At 38.3% G+C, this 17,484-nt stretch overlaps 1 protein-coding gene across 1 annotated transcript; it reads left to right on the top strand.

Annotated features, from left to right (window-relative positions):
- Window positions 1-2,363: 2,363 nt before the first annotated feature.
- On the top strand, window positions 2,364-16,735 carry LOC309973914 (hyaluronan synthase 2; the record flags this gene model as incomplete). The annotated part of the gene is made up of 3 exons (XM_082858380.1): window positions 2,364-2,990; window positions 13,768-13,869; window positions 15,806-16,735. The coding sequence occupies 3 exons, from the start codon at window positions 2,364-2,366 to the stop codon at window positions 16,733-16,735; spliced, it is 1,659 nt and encodes a 552-aa protein (XP_082714506.1).
- Window positions 16,736-17,484: the final 749 nt, after the last annotated feature.

Genomic DNA, 17,484 nt, shown 5'->3' with positions numbered 1-17,484 from the left:
CAGCAGCCATAGCTCACGGGCCCAGCTGCTCCGCGGCATGTGGGACCTTCCCAGACCGGGGCACGAACCTGCGTCCCCCGCATCGGCAGGCGGACTCTCAACCACTGCGCCACCAGGGAAGCCCTCAACATTCAATTTTAAGTCTTAATGTGGAATAGGAAAATATAAATAGCATATCCAATAAGAGATTTTGCAGAGGTAATTGCTTAGCCCAAAGTAACTTTGAAAATAAATTTACTTAGCTTTCAAAAATTAGTTGAATTAAGGGAAAAGATTAAATTGGAGTTACTTGCAGATTTAGAGATGTCCTTCATTGTGCTCATGAGGTGACTTTTGGAATGCACCTGGTTGAGGCTGGTTGCCAGTAGAGCCAAACATGTGATTAGAGGGTTGGAACTTCCATTTCCCTGCCCAGACCATTGAGGAGGGAAGACAGGCTGGAGATTGAGTTCAGTTGCCAATGGTCAATGATATAATCAATCATGCCTATGTAATGGAGTCTCTAAAAATCCCAAAGGAGAGGGTTCAGAGAGCTTATGGATCGATGAACATGTGGAGATTTGGGGAGAGTGGGGCCTGGAACTCCATGCCCTTTCCCCATACCTTGCCCTGTGCATCTGGCCGTTCCTGAGTTACATCCTTTTATAATAAACCAGTAATCTAATGAGTAAACAGGTTTCCTGGTTCTGTGAGTTCCTTCTAGCAAATTAATTGAACACAGGAGGGGGTCTTGTGAACCTCTGATTTTTACCCAGTTTATCGTAATTACAGGTAACAACCTGGGCTTGCAACTGGCATCTGAAGTGTGGGTGTTTGTGGGGGGCAGTCTTGTAGGACTGACCTCTTAACCTGTGGAATCTGATTCTGTCAGGCATATGATATCAACATTGATTTAATTGTCAGGCACCCAGCAGGTGTCTACAGAATTGTTTGTGACATGTGTAGGAAACCCCCTCTCCTCCACATGTTGGAACTGGGTCTAGGAAACCAAAAAGAAACAAATTTTAAAGGTCTACCAAGCACCTCTTCTATGCTCATAATTGGAGATGCTTTGAGAAATATGAAATATATGATCCTCCTGTACTCTAGTTCAAAATATTTCAGGAGATTCACAAAGGCTAGGGAGGTGTACAAAATTGTATATTATTAAGAACTGGGATGTGTTTTTAGGTCTAATGTGTTAAAGCTCTTAAGACAAAAGAAAATTTACCTGTTGAAATTAAGCATGATGCTATTTCTTCTCTAATTGTATGATTTATTTCTGCAAACATTTATTGTGTTCTTACTGTATTCCAGTAAAGTTCCTGATCACCAGGTTCGAACCAGCTGGTATTAATGATGGATGAGGGAGACAGCCATTTGAACAAAGGAATGTAATACAGAATTTCAGGGGCTTTGATAAATGTCTGTGTAGGATATCTATGCATAAAGAAATTTTAACGGCAACAGAGACTTGGGAAATAATTGAGTCTAAATGCCCTCATTTAACAGATTTTTAAATACTAAGGCCCAGAGAAGAAAAGCAACTGGCTCAAAGTCACACAGCTAGTTGATGGAAGACCTAGAAGGATAGAATCCACGTATCCTTACGTTCAACCTTGGCTAGCTGCATGGGAAAGGTGTGAGCTGAGGGATTTCCACTGGAGATGAGATAAAACTACACATGAGAGGGACTTCCCTGGTGGCGCAGTGGTTAAGAATCCGCCTGCCAATGCAGGGGACACGGGTTCGAGCCCTGGTCCGGGAAGATCCCACATGCCACGGAGCAGCTAAGCCCGTACGCCACAACTACTGAGCCAGCGCTCTAGAGCCCACGAGCCACAATTAGAGAAAGCCCGTGCGCAGCAACGAAGACCCAACACAGCCAAAAATAAATAAATAAAATAAATAAATGTATTTAAAAAAAAACTACACATAAGAAATTTAGCAAAACCTGTAGATTTTTCACTGGTCAGTATTGTGGTGAGGGAACACGATGGCACAAGAAGAAAGAGTGCCTGGCTCACTAAAATATTTAGATCTTATGCTTAGCTATGACCACATACATAGAGTGCATCCTTAGACAAATGATCTAACGTACTAAAAATAATGCATATGTGCATTACGGTTTTCAGTGGTACACTGCATCATCCTCTCATTTGATGTTTGAAACAGTTCTCTGAGGTATGCAGAAAGGGCATCCTTATCCCTGTTTTGCAGATGAGCAAACTGAGGTGCAGAAAGTCATACAACTAGTTAAGTGAGAAACTCAAGGTTAGAACACCTGGAATACTTCTAGTCCAGTGCTCTCCCTGTGATACCAGGTATACAACAAGTATGGGACAAGAGTGGCTAACCAAGTATATCATGTGATTATTTTGCAGATGCATTGTGAGAGGTTTCTATGTATCCTGAGAATAATTGGAACCACACTCTTTGGAGTTTCTCTACTCCTTGGAATCACAGCTGCTTATATTGTTGGCTACCAATTTATCCAAACAGATAATTACTATTTCTCTTTTGGACTATATGGTGCCTTTTTAGCATCACACCTCATCATCCAAAGCCTGTTTGCCTTTTTGGAGCACCGAAAAATGAAAAAATCTCTAGAAACCCCCATTAAGTTGAACAAAACTGTTGCTCTTTGCATTGCTGCGTATCAAGAAGATCCAGACTACTTACGGAAATGTTTGCAATCTGTGAAAAGGCTAACCTACCCTGGAATTAAAGTTGTCATGGTCATAGATGGAAACTCGGAAGATGACCTTTACATGATGGACATCTTCAGCGAAGTCATGGGCAGGGATAAATCAGCCACTTATATCTGGAAAAACAACTTTCACGTGAAAGGTCCTGGTGAGACGGATGAGTCACATAAAGAAAGCTCACAACATGTCACCCAGTTGGTCTTGTCCAACAAGAGTATTTGCATCATGCAAAAATGGGGTGGAAAAAGAGAAGTCATGTACACGGCTTTCAGAGCACTGGGGCGAAGTGTGGATTATGTTCAGGTAGGTTTCCACATCTGCCAGGACAAACACATTTAAATAAAGCATCTTTTGTATCTCTCCAGTCATATGCTATAGTCCATCCTTGTCCCTTCTGGACACAGTGCTTCTTTCAGTTCATCTGAAAACAGCATGACTGTTGAAAGCACATTCTGAAAGAGAGAGAAAAAAAATCTTGTAAAACGGTTAAATCTATCTATGAAAATGCTTAGCTTGTGCAGTGTTATTGGTTGGAAATCAAGATTATTTTGAACGTGAGACCCTTCCGTCCTTCTTTTCCCCTCCCTTACCTTCTCTGCCCCCTTGGTTCTGCCAAATCAATTCCAACCTCATTTTCCACACTCTTAAAATCTCCAGCGTTGTAAGAAAATAGTGTCTCCTCCGGCAGAATGAGCTTGAGAAAATCTGCAGGGCCAAGGGGAAGCTATAAAATATTTTTCACAGAGACTAGGCAAAATGGGGGCGATGAAAACAATTTTGATTTAAAAGTGTAGGAATTCAAAACTGAAACACATAGAAAAAGAAAAAGGGAAAAGGAAAACAAACACAAAAAAACAACCTTCCCAGAACAAAATCTAAGTCATGTTTATTTCACTCCCCAAACAGCATTACCTCACTCCATGCAACTTGACCTTTGAAAGCATTTGTGATGGTGTTTGCTTGCATGAAAATTAGACAGGCTGTGTCTCTCATTAGTTCCCTGACTGCTAATTCTACGGTTTCTCCTCTTCTAGTTCTCACTGAAAGTTTCTTCTTTAGAACATTAATAGGGTACATGTGAGTTTTCTAGTTGTACTTTTGTGCAGATATTTTAGTTAGATTTTATTCATGATGATATTGAGAAAGGAGAACTATCTCTGGCTTCAAATATCCATCTGGGCACTTTTCCTCTTTTCTTAAATGTGAAATCCTTGTTTTTGGAAGACCCATCATATGTTTTAGGGGATTTATCAATGCAAAGTGATGCCCAGTGTGTCTCTCTGTGTAATGGGATGGCAGTGGCCACTGGCTTCAATGTCAATTGACTGAGGTTCTAATTAACAATTTGTAGCTGGTTGACCTTGAGCAAGACCACCTCCCAAACCTCAGTTACCTGATTAGAAGGAACAAATCTCACAAGGGATTTGAGAAAATTATTTCAAATTATGTATCCAAAGGGGCTTAGCAAAAGTTGTTGATAATGGCATTGTTAATATTATTAAAGCGTTTGCTGTTAAAGTATTATTTCTTATATGATTATCTAGTCCTTACTTGAAAACTATACTACATGTCAATTGCTAATTAACATGTTAATTTAGCTAATATCTGAAGAATTTTGAGGTATTTCTTCAGTTCATACCATCTGCATAAAAGGGAGTTGATTAGAGTTTCAACCCCAAGTGTCTCCTAATTTCTAGAACTTTCACAAATAAGGCTGTTTTAGTTAAACCAAGACATTTTTACATATTTACCTATTGCAACTTCAGGCCCAGATGAGAGGATAAAATGAAACTTTTAAATAAGGAATGGCTAGGGAACTTACAGAGGATTTGAAGAATGAAGATCTGGGCCTAAAATGAGAAAACATCTGTTTTGATGTTTTGCCTTTCATTCTAGTTAAAACAATTTACATTTGTCCTTTCTAATCATGACATTATTGTGAGATTTTTCTTCTTTGTTTTTTAACATGCTTCTCCCAAAGCCCCTTCTCCCAACATTTTGTTTTTATCCTTGACAACTTGACTTGTGCCCGTCCAGGAAAAACTAATACAAAATATAAAATTTTAGAGTAGGCTTTTTACTAGTGCCCTCATCAGGCTTGAGAACTTTCCTTCCTTCAGGCTGAAGCCTCCAGATAGACTGACCCTAGCAGCAGCTGTTACCTGGGCACCAAATCCGCTTGAGACTTCCAGTCCATTCAGAGCACTCAAACGGGGGTAAAAAACCTTTTGGCATTCTGAAACTAGTAAATACTATCCTGCCATGCCTCATCGATGCCCTGTAAAAACAGAAATTGCATAAAGTTCAATCTAATATAGTACTCTTATCCTTCCTTCTGACTGACCCAGGGTCCAGGTGTTACAGAGCAGAAGCCACAGAAAGACAAAGAGGGAGGGGTTTGAGGATGTTGGCTCCTGAATATTACAAGTGAATGTGGAGTTCAAGTTGGTTAGGGATGGAAGGAAGCAAAATTCAGGTGCTAATACACAAGAGAGAATGGGGGCTAGGGGAAGAAAGGGGCCATCTGCTCATACTTGCTAACCTGGCTAGAGAACACTGTTTAACGGTGCAGAGAGATGGCCAAAATGATTGGTTTCCAGTGGCAGCTGGATCCTCAGCACTAGTCAGCACTCTTTTCACTTGATCTTGAATAGATGTCTTGCTTATTCCTCTCACGTCTGTTATTTCACATCTTCATCACTCTCCTAGGGCCTTACCCAAACTCCTCCCTGCTTAACTACAAACAGATGATCTTGCCTTCTACAAAAGAGAACAGCAAAAGTACAGGCTGTGAAGGCCGTCAAGATCTGACTGTCTTCTGCTTACAGTCTCAAGGGTACCACACCTCACCTCCTATCTCAAGGTTAACCTTTCTACCTGCACTCCTGAGCCTTCTGGGTTGGCTCCCTCTGGTCTCTTTCAGAGCAAGCCTTTCTCCATCACCACCTCTTATATCTCTCCTCTCTCATCTCTAGTCTTCTATAGTAATTACTCTTTCAGCCTTGTAGCCTCTCAAATAATAAATGCTGACATAGAACATGGAGGGAGGCTTTAGTTTAAGACGAAGCCAACACGGTAGGAAATTCATCTATGATGCTAGTGGCTGCTTCCAGAGATAGATAAGATAGAAAAGCAGAAGAAGAAAAATAAAGTGAGAAAATCAAATACAGGGAATGAGAAAAAAGGAGGTGAATGAGGAAGATTTTCTTAATTTTGAATCAAAGTATTTTCTGGAGAAACTTTTTCAATGATGTAGAAAAGAGCAATGAGCAAAATTAAAATAATCAGCAGAGAAGGGAAAGATAAATTAGGAATTTGGGATTAACGGATACACACTACTATCTATAAAATAGATAATAAAGAGCTACTGTATAGCATAGGGAACTATATTCAATATCTTGTAATAATCTATAATGGAAAAGAACCTGAAAAAGAATAGATATGTATGTATGTATAACTGAATCACTTTGCTGTATACATGAAACATAGTAAATCAACTATACTTCAATTTAAAAAAAATCATCTGAAGCGAATACATGACCCATACATAGATTATCAAATTTAATACTTTCCAGCATATACTCTTCTATTTTTCCTTATTTTAAAAACAATTTTGAGATTATATCATGTTTACTTTTCTGTATTTTTTACTTAACAATATCAGAAGACTTTTAAAGTGTCTTTTGATATCTAGATTAGATAATTGCTTTATTTATATCTCTTTTCACTGAACATTGATATTTCCACATAAGTGGCCACCAGTCTATATAACAAAGGAAAAAAACAGTATCGTCCGATGTGTGTATTAAGAATTTCCCAGGTAAAAGTTATACAATAAGTATGAACATTTTCTAAAAGGGAAGATTATAGGAAGCAATTTTATTATTAATTTCATCTGGCAGTACCATAGCTATCCAAGATTCTTTGAGCAGAAGGAAAGTAAGACTAAATCATTCATAATAGTAGAGTTGACCCTTATTATTCATGGATTCTGTATTTCCAAGTTCACCTACTGACTAAAATGTATTTATTACCCGAAAATCAGTAGTTGCAGGGCTTTTGTGATCATTTGCAGACATGTGCAGAATGGCAGAAAAAAAAGTGAGTCATCTGATATGCATGTTCCCAGCTGAGGTCACACAAGATTATGCTTTGCCTTTTTGTTTTACCTTTTATACTGTAAACAAGTAGCTTCTTTAGTCTATTTAATATCATGTTTTTCACATTTTTGTGCTTTTGGTTGCTGATGTAGCTGTTTAAAACGGTCCCCAAGTGTAGTGTTGAAATGTTGTCTAGTGATAGTAACACAAGAAGGCTATAATTGCCTTATGGAGAAAATAGGTTTGTTAGATGAACTTTGTTCAGGCATGAGTTACAATGCTGCTGGACATGAGTTCAATGTCAATGAATCAACAATACATATTAAATAAGGTGACACAAATAAACAAGTAAGCACAAATACAACAAGGTTAGGTATTGATCACTAGACAAAGATGCCGTGACCAGAGACTTCGAGGAACCTAACTCTATATGTCCGCTAGAAGCAATTTTTTAGTATTTGCTAACTCACTGTTCATGGAAGCTTTGTAGAACATAACTACCGTGCGTAATGAGGATTGACTACGTATAACATTTGATTGGTTCCTATTTTCTGAAAATTTCTGAAGGGTCATGTTGAGAATGTTAATGTGACTTTGTATACTTCATCTTAGAGGATGAAATTGAGCACATTGAAATAAGAATGGGGAAATCTGAATTCTTGATTTGACTGTTTACTTGCTACGGGCCTCAACTGGTAGAAGAGATGATTTCTGAGATCACTTTTAGCTAAAGACTCTAACTTAGGACTGTCTTAATTTCTTTCTAGCAACATATCTATGCTTTTCAAGATTGGGATCAAACAAACAAAAGCAACAAACAGCAGCAACCACACAAAAGGGAGTATAGCATTAGAATTTTCTTTTCATTTTTAATCTACACTTTCCCTCAAAGTTGGGTTCTTGAATGTAAACCCTGATTTAAGGCAACCATTATGTGCTTTCCAACCATTTGGAATAAGGGTGTTTCCTGGCTTAAGCCTAGAGGTGACAACATTTGGTTTCTCATTTTTCCAGCTGGCTTGTCACCTTTGCTTTACACCTACAACTATTACTTGTGTATAAGCCTTCCTGAAAAAGAAAAGAGAAAAACCAAATGACTCCTTAATGTCTTAAAAAGATTCTAGGTTGCGTGAAGGCAAATGTCACTTTATAACAATTTGGGTAACACATTCTAACAAGAAAGGTATATATCTTCCCAATTCCTTTTAAAAAGAGCAACAAATAAGGGCCAAATTGTTGAGGTTTTTATGATTTAGAGGCTTTTTATTGGCTAGATTTGAGGTCTTATACCATAAACAAAATTACTATGAGAGAATCATCTTCCCTATCCCCCATCCCTTGCCCCCAAAAAAGTCTGTATTTTTCTTTGAGAGCATTTATTTTTTCCTGGAATGGTCTCACTGATTAATTTCAAAAGGTCTTTTTAGTCCTAAAATTCTTACATCTTATGATTTTGTTTTTGCCACTCACAGTCTGCCATAAACTGCCCTCTAATCTTTTTCCCTAGTAGACAGCCCAATCTAAGGATTTTTATATTGCCTGCTCAATAATCCAGCTTGTTTAATTTAAATTTGTTGGGCATTGGACAAGGCATTAGTTTTTGCTCTCTGAGCGAGTCATGGTTTATGTACAGTACAGATAAGAAGGACCCCTTCCCTCATTGGACTAGTGTTCTTAGTTTGTGCCTCTGGTTTTGATGATCACTTCCTAGTAGATATGTCTTCCTTTTAATGAGCATTTACTATGAGCTAGCCCTTATAACTGCTATACATACATTATCTAGTTAATTCTCCATTACAGCAAACTTATGAGGTGGATGTGCTTATCCATATTTTTCACCTGAGAGATGGAGACTTAGAAAGGTGAGGTAAGGAGTTTAAGGTTACAAAGCTAGTCCAAGGGAGTATAACTGGGCAATTGTGGATTGGGACTCAGATCTGTCTGATTCCAAGGTTTTGCATAGTGCTTTCTTTTCCTTTCAGTAGTGTGTTTACTCTGGCATTGTACTGTTAGGAGTTCTGGGGGCTAGCACCATCTTGTGTTTGCCAGTAACTAACTATCGGTGAATTTTAAAATTCTGGCTGACTTCTTTTCACTAGGGGGAATGTCCTGGGGGAAAGAGGGGGTAGGGGGTACTTTCCATTTACTATGTGGTTAAGTTTTGGAAGGGAAACTGGGCAGTGGGATCATGATTAATAGTAAACTTCAAACATGGTTGAAATAAATCATCTCCCTGGGTTCAGGTTAAGATGAAGGGTCAAGATTAAGAAAGGATTGAGGTTTACAAGCAGGCAAAGGGTGAAAGCAGTAGCAACAGAATGAGTCTTGATTAATCTTCAGCCTGTTTCCTCATCGAAGGCAGCCAGAATAGTTAAGCCTTCCTGTTGCTGTGTAGCTCTCAGAGCCCTTTGAAGTGGTGCGGGGCAGGCAGAGGTGGAGAATCCACCAGTCAATCTGAAAGGAAATATGTTTAAAAAAAGGTGAAACATGGATACTCAGCATTTTAGACTTGGGTCTTAGAAGTTGAAAAACATGTGGTAGAATAACTAACAATATTTCTACAGGATATTTTGATTTAAATTGTTGTGAGGTAGATTAACTTTAAGATCAGTGAGATAAATTGGAATGGACTTACAGTCTAACAGCTTATTTAACACATTTATAGCAATTTATATATCTAACTGCTATAGGTGTTTTGGATACATTTGAACTTGTTCATTGTGATAAGATATTCTTTTTTTTTTTTTTTTGCTGTACGCGGGCCTCTCACTGTTGTGGCCTCTCCCGTTGCGGAGCACAGGCTCTGGACGCGCAGGCTCAGCAGCCATGGCTCACGGGCCCAGCCGCTCCACGGCATGTGGGATCCTCCCGGACCAGGGCACGAACCTGTGTCCCCTGCATCGGCAGGCGGACTCTCAACCACTGCGCCACCAGGGAAGCCCAAGATATTCTTGATATGTAATCCATTCTCATGTTCCTTTTGGTGATTCTCTTTACTGAGTCACCTGTTCATGGTAATAAGTGGGTTTACTTAGCAAGTATAAACAATTAAAGATTATTACTATGCCTATACTAATGGCATATATGACTTTTCTGTGAGCCTTTGTAATTTACCAAGTACTTTTACATACAGTGTGTCACTCTGGTATCATGATGATGGTAACAGTTTGTTCAAGGTCATAAAAGTAGTAAGCCTCTTGATTTGTTATAATAGTCAAATCTTGGCCTATTATAAGAATAGGAGACAGAGGCAATCGTAAAAACCTCTAGCAGAGTTAAATGGGGACTTAGAACATACTTTATCTCAACTTGTTCTTTTAGTTTGTTCTTTGTTTTTTTATGAAAGAGACCCACCCCCGGCTCCCCAACCAATTCTTTTAGGCTCAGGGTTGGCATACTTGCTTGTAAAAGGCCTGATAGAAACCATTAAGCTTTGCAGACTATATGGTCTGTGTTGCAGCTATTCAACTTTGCTGTTTTAGTGTGAAAGCAGCCATAGATAATATGAAACTGAATGTGCATGACTGGGTTCCAATAAAACTTTATTTATGGCCACTGAAATTTGAATTTCATATAATTTCCATGTGTCACAAAAAATTCTTTTCCAATTTTTTTTCAGCTATTTAATAAGGTAAAAGCTATTTTTAACCCCCAGGCCATATAGAAATTGGTGGGAAGGCAGACTCGTCCGTAGACCTTAGTTCGCCAACTCCTGTTTTAGATACAGAGAAAGCGGCGGCACTGTCTCTTGGCTAGAACAGTGAAGGACGGGGAGCCATGGTCTTAAGCAATTTAGCCGATGATTCTGTGGTTAAGATTGAGGTGGCTGGTTCCTCCCAATAACGTCTTCTTGTCTTGACATTTTCCACTCATTTTAGTCAAAATTTGGTGACTTTGCCTCATTTCCATATCTCCTAGTGAGAAATCTTATGACTGGCGATCATGTAGTTTAAACAAATTACAGTGATACATTCAGCGTGGACAGAAAGACATTTTGATTTGTTCTCCAGTTGTTTCCTGTGTGCAAATCAGTCCTGTGGTTTTTCCCAGTGTGAGGTTAAGCTCCTTGTGAACTGGTGTATTTCTCCCACAGTTTCTAGCCCAGAGCTAAACAGCCAACATTCGTGAAATCGCACACTTCTCATTAATTGGTGAGGAGACAGCTAGAAATCCTGTTTTTACTAGACTGATTTTAAGAAGGGCTAGAGTTATACCCTTTACACACAAACAAATTAATACTGTTATATCCATGAACATACATGCTTTCACAGACTGTCATCGACGGTGGTTTTCTAGTTGGCATTCTATCACCAAAGAACATCCAGAAATTGAACTTCTTTAGAAAACTCTTTGATCCCACTATAACAAACCCCTCCCAGGAGATTTCTGAGAGCTTTCCCTTCTGACAGTTAAACTCACCATGTGAACAATCTCTCTGAGAACTTCTGGCACTTTGCTGTTGGAAACTGAGAGGGGCAGGGCCAATTTAGATATGCAGAACCTCAGAAGTTTGGTTCAAGTTTAGTCATTTCACAGAGGCAGTTCCCTTGGCTTGCTTATCTTACAAGCAGGCAGAGTTACTTGAACATTAATTCTAGGTTGCCCCCTTCCTGTTGTTTTTAGTCTTATTTTAGCTTTCTGGTTTTACCTTTCCCAGCTTGAGTCAATACAGGTGGGTGTGGCCATAAACTCTGGATGCTGAGAGGTGGAAAGGTGGCTTTGAAATTATGCCTTCACTTTCTACTACCCTAGTTACTGGCCTGCCAGGCTTATAGCCGTATACAAAACAGTGACAGACAAGGCATGAGAGAGCAAAATATCGCTATTGGAGGAATTTGCTTAGGTTTCTGAGGCTTGGGAGCCTTGAGTATAAACTGAAGTATTAGAAAAATCCTATTTTTTTAATGGAATACTAATGCCTAGCTGCTGTCTATTTTTTTCCTCTAAAATAAGTAAGACCATGCAGACCAAAATAGAATCCCCCCCCAAAAAAAAATGGGGCAGTAGGTTATTTAGAAAATGCCTGTTTCTAAATAGGTAAAGTAATATACAAAATTCAGAAATTAACTTTAAAATTGTTATCATTAGTTGAGTCCAGAGAGGTGATGATTTCACTTTTATAATTGGATACCCTATATACTCCTTAAGTCATGTTACAATAATGCATTTGAATTGCTCTTTTCACCAACATTCTTTATTAATATATATTAATGTTTTTCAGAAAAAAAACTATTAATAAAATTAAGATAGGCACTCTTTTTTAAATGTTGAGACTTCCTAGCTATGTATGTGAGGGCCTCCTCCGACATATAAAATCCCCTTTAACTTAGAGTTCATGCTTCTAAATATTATTTTCATTCAAAACTGGTATATCAAATCCGTACTATTTTTATGAAGCAGCTCTGAGAACTGCACAAATACTTGCTTTTTATATAAATAAAGAGACTAAATCTTGATAAAATTCATAAATGTAGCCAGACTACATAGAAAAACAGTGGAATTGCAGATAACACTCCCGTCTCTGCCAATCATATCATTTATTGCTTAGATGGGGATGTGAAACTGGTTCATTACATGTCAATTTTCATCACTTTATGTCTGCTTGGGCCTGGCTGCATTTTCCAGAAAAGGATACTATTTTATTAATATCAACCAGGAATAGAGAGGTGACAGCTCTTTTCCTACTTTTGATTTTCTTTGATCATGTGGAAGAAGCTCCGTCCACAGGTGTAACGTACCGAATATCTCCCTAAGAGAAGTGACTTAATCTGATTGGTGAGTACGGGAGGAGTAAGGGGTAGCCTAGCTCCTTCTTCCCCCTTTCTTCTAGAAGTGAGCTGCCATGAAGGAGCAGGCATCTGCCATACCTTTCGAAGGGGCATTAACTGTCTTCAGGACGAGACTAGTCCCACTTAGATGCTATTTGGAATTGGTACAGCAGTCTAATTCTGGGGAACATAGTTACAAAGTCTGCTACTCCATTGATATAAGCCCTATTCTCCATATCAGCTTTATGAGTATACATGTAATATTTTGGTTTCTCCTCTCCTTTATTTTTCTGTTTCATTCAATAAGTTCATAAATCAGCTTGGGAAGAAAAGTACTATTTATAACCCTGTACCTTTGGCCTCCAGTAGAAATTTCTGGGAGCGGCTAATGGGTATAGACAAATCCTAATAATTTTCTTGAAGTTGTAGTTGGTTTGGTTTCAAAATTGTTTTTTCGTCCTGTATAAAGTTTGTTTTTAAGAATAATAATTAGCACTTCTAGAAAAGCTTAAGATAATTTAACATCTACTTCTGTATATAAAGAGCTAGACGAATACTTGATACTCTAAAATAAAAAGGTGGACTGACCATCAGGCTAGTTTCCTTTCTAATGGAATGTCATCTGCTAAGCCCAGGTCAAATGGACATCTTGCTTCAGAATTAATTATACAACCAGCCTTAGTAGAACTGCTTTCCTGTCTTAATCACCATATTAAAATAGAGAAAAATAATCACTGTTAAACATGCCTTTTTTTCAATACTGTCATAGGAGTTTCCTATCATCATTCAGACCTGAGGGATAAGATATCTAAAAGCCTTATGGATGGCAATTTTTTTAAAAAAAGAGGTATCTATGGTGACCAACCCAAGATGTTTTCCAAGCCCTGGAAATCTAGGATGTTACCTGGGACATGAGACTTTCATTGCCAAAATTGTGTACATCCATGGCAAACCAGGCAAAACTGGTCACCCTACATGACATGCCTAGGTCATCACTTTAGCTGTTCTATCCAGCCATGTCATTAGCTTAAATATTGAGTTTGCAGGTTCTTTGTATTGGCCATCATGTAGCAAACTCTCATCCCTGTGTTACTCGCTTATTGAGGCCTTGTGACAATAGGCTGAAGGCATAATATATATGCCCACTTTTGACTACACGGAGTACACTCATCATCTTCTTTTCTTACTTATTTCTTACTTTCTTCTTTGCAGGTTTGTGACTCAGACACCATGCTTGACCCTGCCTCATCTGTGGAAATGGTAAAAGTTTTAGAAGAAGACCCCATGGTTGGAGGTGTCGGGGGAGATGTCCAGGTACATGAGTTCACTTTTTGCATGAGTCACTTTTAGTAGCACTCTCACTCACTGATTCTTTGAACATACATTTATTATACACCCAAATCTGTGCCAGATATTGTTTCTGGTGCCAGAGACATACTAGAATGTTCCTTGGACCCACTTTATACCTCTTCTGCTGTCTAAATTGAAGTAACTTATGATTGCTTTGCTTAATCCTGGGTTATAACACAAGTATGTAGTGGCTGATAAGTTATATAAACTATAATGTAAATGTGTAATAATTTCTGCCATATCTTCTTGAGCCACAACTTAACGTTCTGGTAAAATGATGTTGGAATTCATTTAGTACAAGGGTTAAGAAATGGAGGTATGGCAGGAGATGGAGTCTATGTCATATAACTATGTATTTAAAAGCTGAACAATATATGGTTGGTCAAAAATCCAAATTGGAATACAAAGGAAAAAAAAGAGGAACAGCAACTCAAATGTACACTAGAGAGAAAGTCAAAGGAACAATTAAGTGAGTTTTCCAATTATTATTTATTTCCCATTATTTGCTATCAATGGAGAAACAATAAGTGAAACGAATATTAATGAAGGTGATTTGAAATTTATGGAATGGGAAAACAAATATGTGAAAATATATGAAGATTAAAGTGAGCTCTTTGCAAAAGTGCACTAGATTTTAGCCAAAGATGTGAGAAGCATGTGGAATTTTGACTTTAAATGTAGGTATTGTGTTGCGGTATAACCCATATTTATATGCATGGTAATAGTGAAGGCAAAGAAAGTGCACTAGATGGACAAAGAAATACCCTGGTGATAAAAAGGAAGCATGTAAAACCCAGATGAAAACTGAATAAAATTGAGACAGAGGAGAGAATTAAGAAATATTGCCCCCCAAAACTAATAATTTTAATAGCCTTTGTGTAGAGCATTATTTCAGGATTCCAGATCTGGGGTGAAGCCAGAGCAAACCCTTTTATCACTGGCATTGCTAAAACTGGGGAGGAAGGAGAATAATAGAGTTGGATGAGTTGAAAAGAGAAGAGCATAGGACTTAAAAACTTTCAAATATTAGATAGTAAGAAAGTGGGAGAATAATTTTCTTTTAAAGATTTTTTGATGTGGACCATTTTTTTAAAGTCTCTTTTGAATTTGCTGCAATATTGCTTCTGTTTTATGTCTTTGGGTTTTGGGCCGTGAGGCGTGTGGGTGGGATCCCAGCTCCCCGACCAGGGATGGACCCCCCCCCCCCAACCTGCATTGGAAGGCGAAATCTTTAACCACTGGACTGCCAGTGGGAGAATAATTTGAGGGCTGAGAACCAAAGCCGAAAAAAATCTCAATTTTATAACATAACAAGAAAAAGAAACAAAACACATAACAAAAGAGAACAGAGAGTGATGGAGTAGAAAAAAATTATTGTCAAGAAGTCCCAACACATACACCCAACTTATCAAATTAATATAGTATATAGAATCAAAGAAAATAATGTAAAATTGTGTTAAAAAAAGGAAAGAGGCTAAATAGAAGGATAAAAAAAACAAACATGGGCTTCCCTGGTGGCGCAGTGGTTAAGAATCCACCTGCCAATGCAGGAGACACGGGTTCGATCCCTGGTCTGGGAAGATCCCACATTCCATGGAGCAACTAAGCCCGTGCGCCACAACTACTGAGCCTGTGCCCTAGACCCTTCGAACCACAGCTACTGAAGCCTGCGTGCCTAGAGCCCGTGCTCCGCAACAACAGAAGCCACCGCAATGAGAACCCACGCACAGCAACGAAGACCCAACGCAGCCATAAATAAATAAATAAATTTATTAAAAAACAAAAACAAAAAAAACAAACATTACTCTAGGTAGTAACCTCACAATGGTGCAGATTTTGCTGGAATTTTTAGCTGGGGCTTACCTTTATTTAATTATTTTTACTTTTATTTTTCTTGCAGATTTTAAACAAGTATGATTCCTGGATATCTTTCCTAAGCAGTGTGAGATACTGGATGGCTTTTAACATAGAAAGGGCCTGTCAGTCTTATTTTGGATGTGTCCAGTGCATTAGTGGACCTCTGGGAATGTACAGAAACTCCTTATTGCATGAATTTGTGGAAGACTGGTACAATCAAGAATTTATGGGCAGCCAATGTAGTTTTGGAGATGACAGGCATCTAACGAACCGAGTGCTGAGTCTGGGCTATGCAACAAAATACACAGCTCGATCCAAGTGCCTTACTGAAACACCTATAGAATATCTCAGATGGTTAAACCAGCAGACCCGTTGGAGCAAGTCCTACTTCCGAGAGTGGCTGTACAATGCCATGTGGTTTCATAAACATCACTTGTGGATGACCTATGAAGCAGTCATCACTGGGTTCTTCCCTTTCTTTCTCATTGCCACAGTAATCCAGCTTTTCTACAGGGGTAAAATTTGGAACATCCTCCTCTTCTTGTTAACTGTCCAGTTAGTGGGTCTCATAAAATCATCTTTTGCCAGCTGCCTTAGAGGAAATATCGTCATGGTCTTCATGTCCCTCTACTCAGTGTTATACATGTCAAGTTTACTTCCCGCCAAGATGTTTGCAATTGCAACGATAAACAAAGCTGGGTGGGGCACATCTGGAAGGAAAACCATTGTTGTTAATTTCATAGGACTCATTCCAGTATCAGTTTGGTTTACAATCCTCCTGGGTGGTGTGATTTTCACCATTTATAAGGAATCTAAAAAGCCATTCTCAGAATCCAAACAGACAGTTTTAATTGTTGGAACGTTGCTGTATGCATGCTATTGGGTCATGCTTTTGACACTGTATGTGGTTCTCATCAATAAATGTGGCAGGCGGAAGAAGGGACAACAGTATGACATGGTGCTTGACGTATGATCTTACGTTTGATGTTTGCAGTTACAGATGCAGACACACACAAAACCTTAGTTCCTCTAGAGACTGTGCGGTATTGTGGCATCAGATAATGCCACCAAAGGAGACATATCACTGCTGCTGGGACTTGAACAAAGACATTTGTATGGGTTTATTTTAATTCTGCCAAAGTAAAATGATACATCAAGAAGAACTCAGATTTAACCTGATATTTCTATGAAAATGGGAAGAATTCTTTGATTATGCACTTTTTCCTTATTGTACATCTGCCTAAGTGTTTTGCCCTATATACCTCACTAGTCATGCTTTATGTGGGTTATCATGTAAGAAAAGGATTTTGGAAACTCAAGGAAAAGTTCTTTCAACATATACAACCTAACTTATGTACTGTGTTGATAGCTAATTTTTTTTTAGAAAGGTTTTTCTGTTTAACTCTACCAAATGAAATGCCAAAGGAAATTTACAGGCCGTTGGCTGTGCTGTATTTTTATATAATTGTACTGTGTTTTAAAATTTTGTATGCCAATTTTAAAACAAATTTTGCATATTTTATATTTTACTTCTCTGCCAAAATACACCTGTTCTTCCTTTTTTTTTTTTTAATAAAATAGGTTCTGAAACAATTCATACTTAAAAAATTTTTACCCAAAATGTGAAGCTTGGTTGACTGATGATGTTCATGATAGAAAGAATAAAATGTTTCTCTCTCTCTCTCTACCTTTAAAATTGAATAGTTTATTTCTGTGAAAAAG

The sequence above is a fragment of the Leucopleurus acutus genome, assembly GCF_964270905.1.
Source record: "Leucopleurus acutus genome assembly, chromosome: 17".
In the NCBI taxonomy this organism is placed as follows: Eukaryota; Metazoa; Chordata; class Mammalia; order Artiodactyla; family Delphinidae; genus Leucopleurus; species Leucopleurus acutus.
The sequence above is the reverse complement of the archived record's forward strand: the minus strand, read 5'-3'. Positions and strand labels throughout refer to the sequence as shown.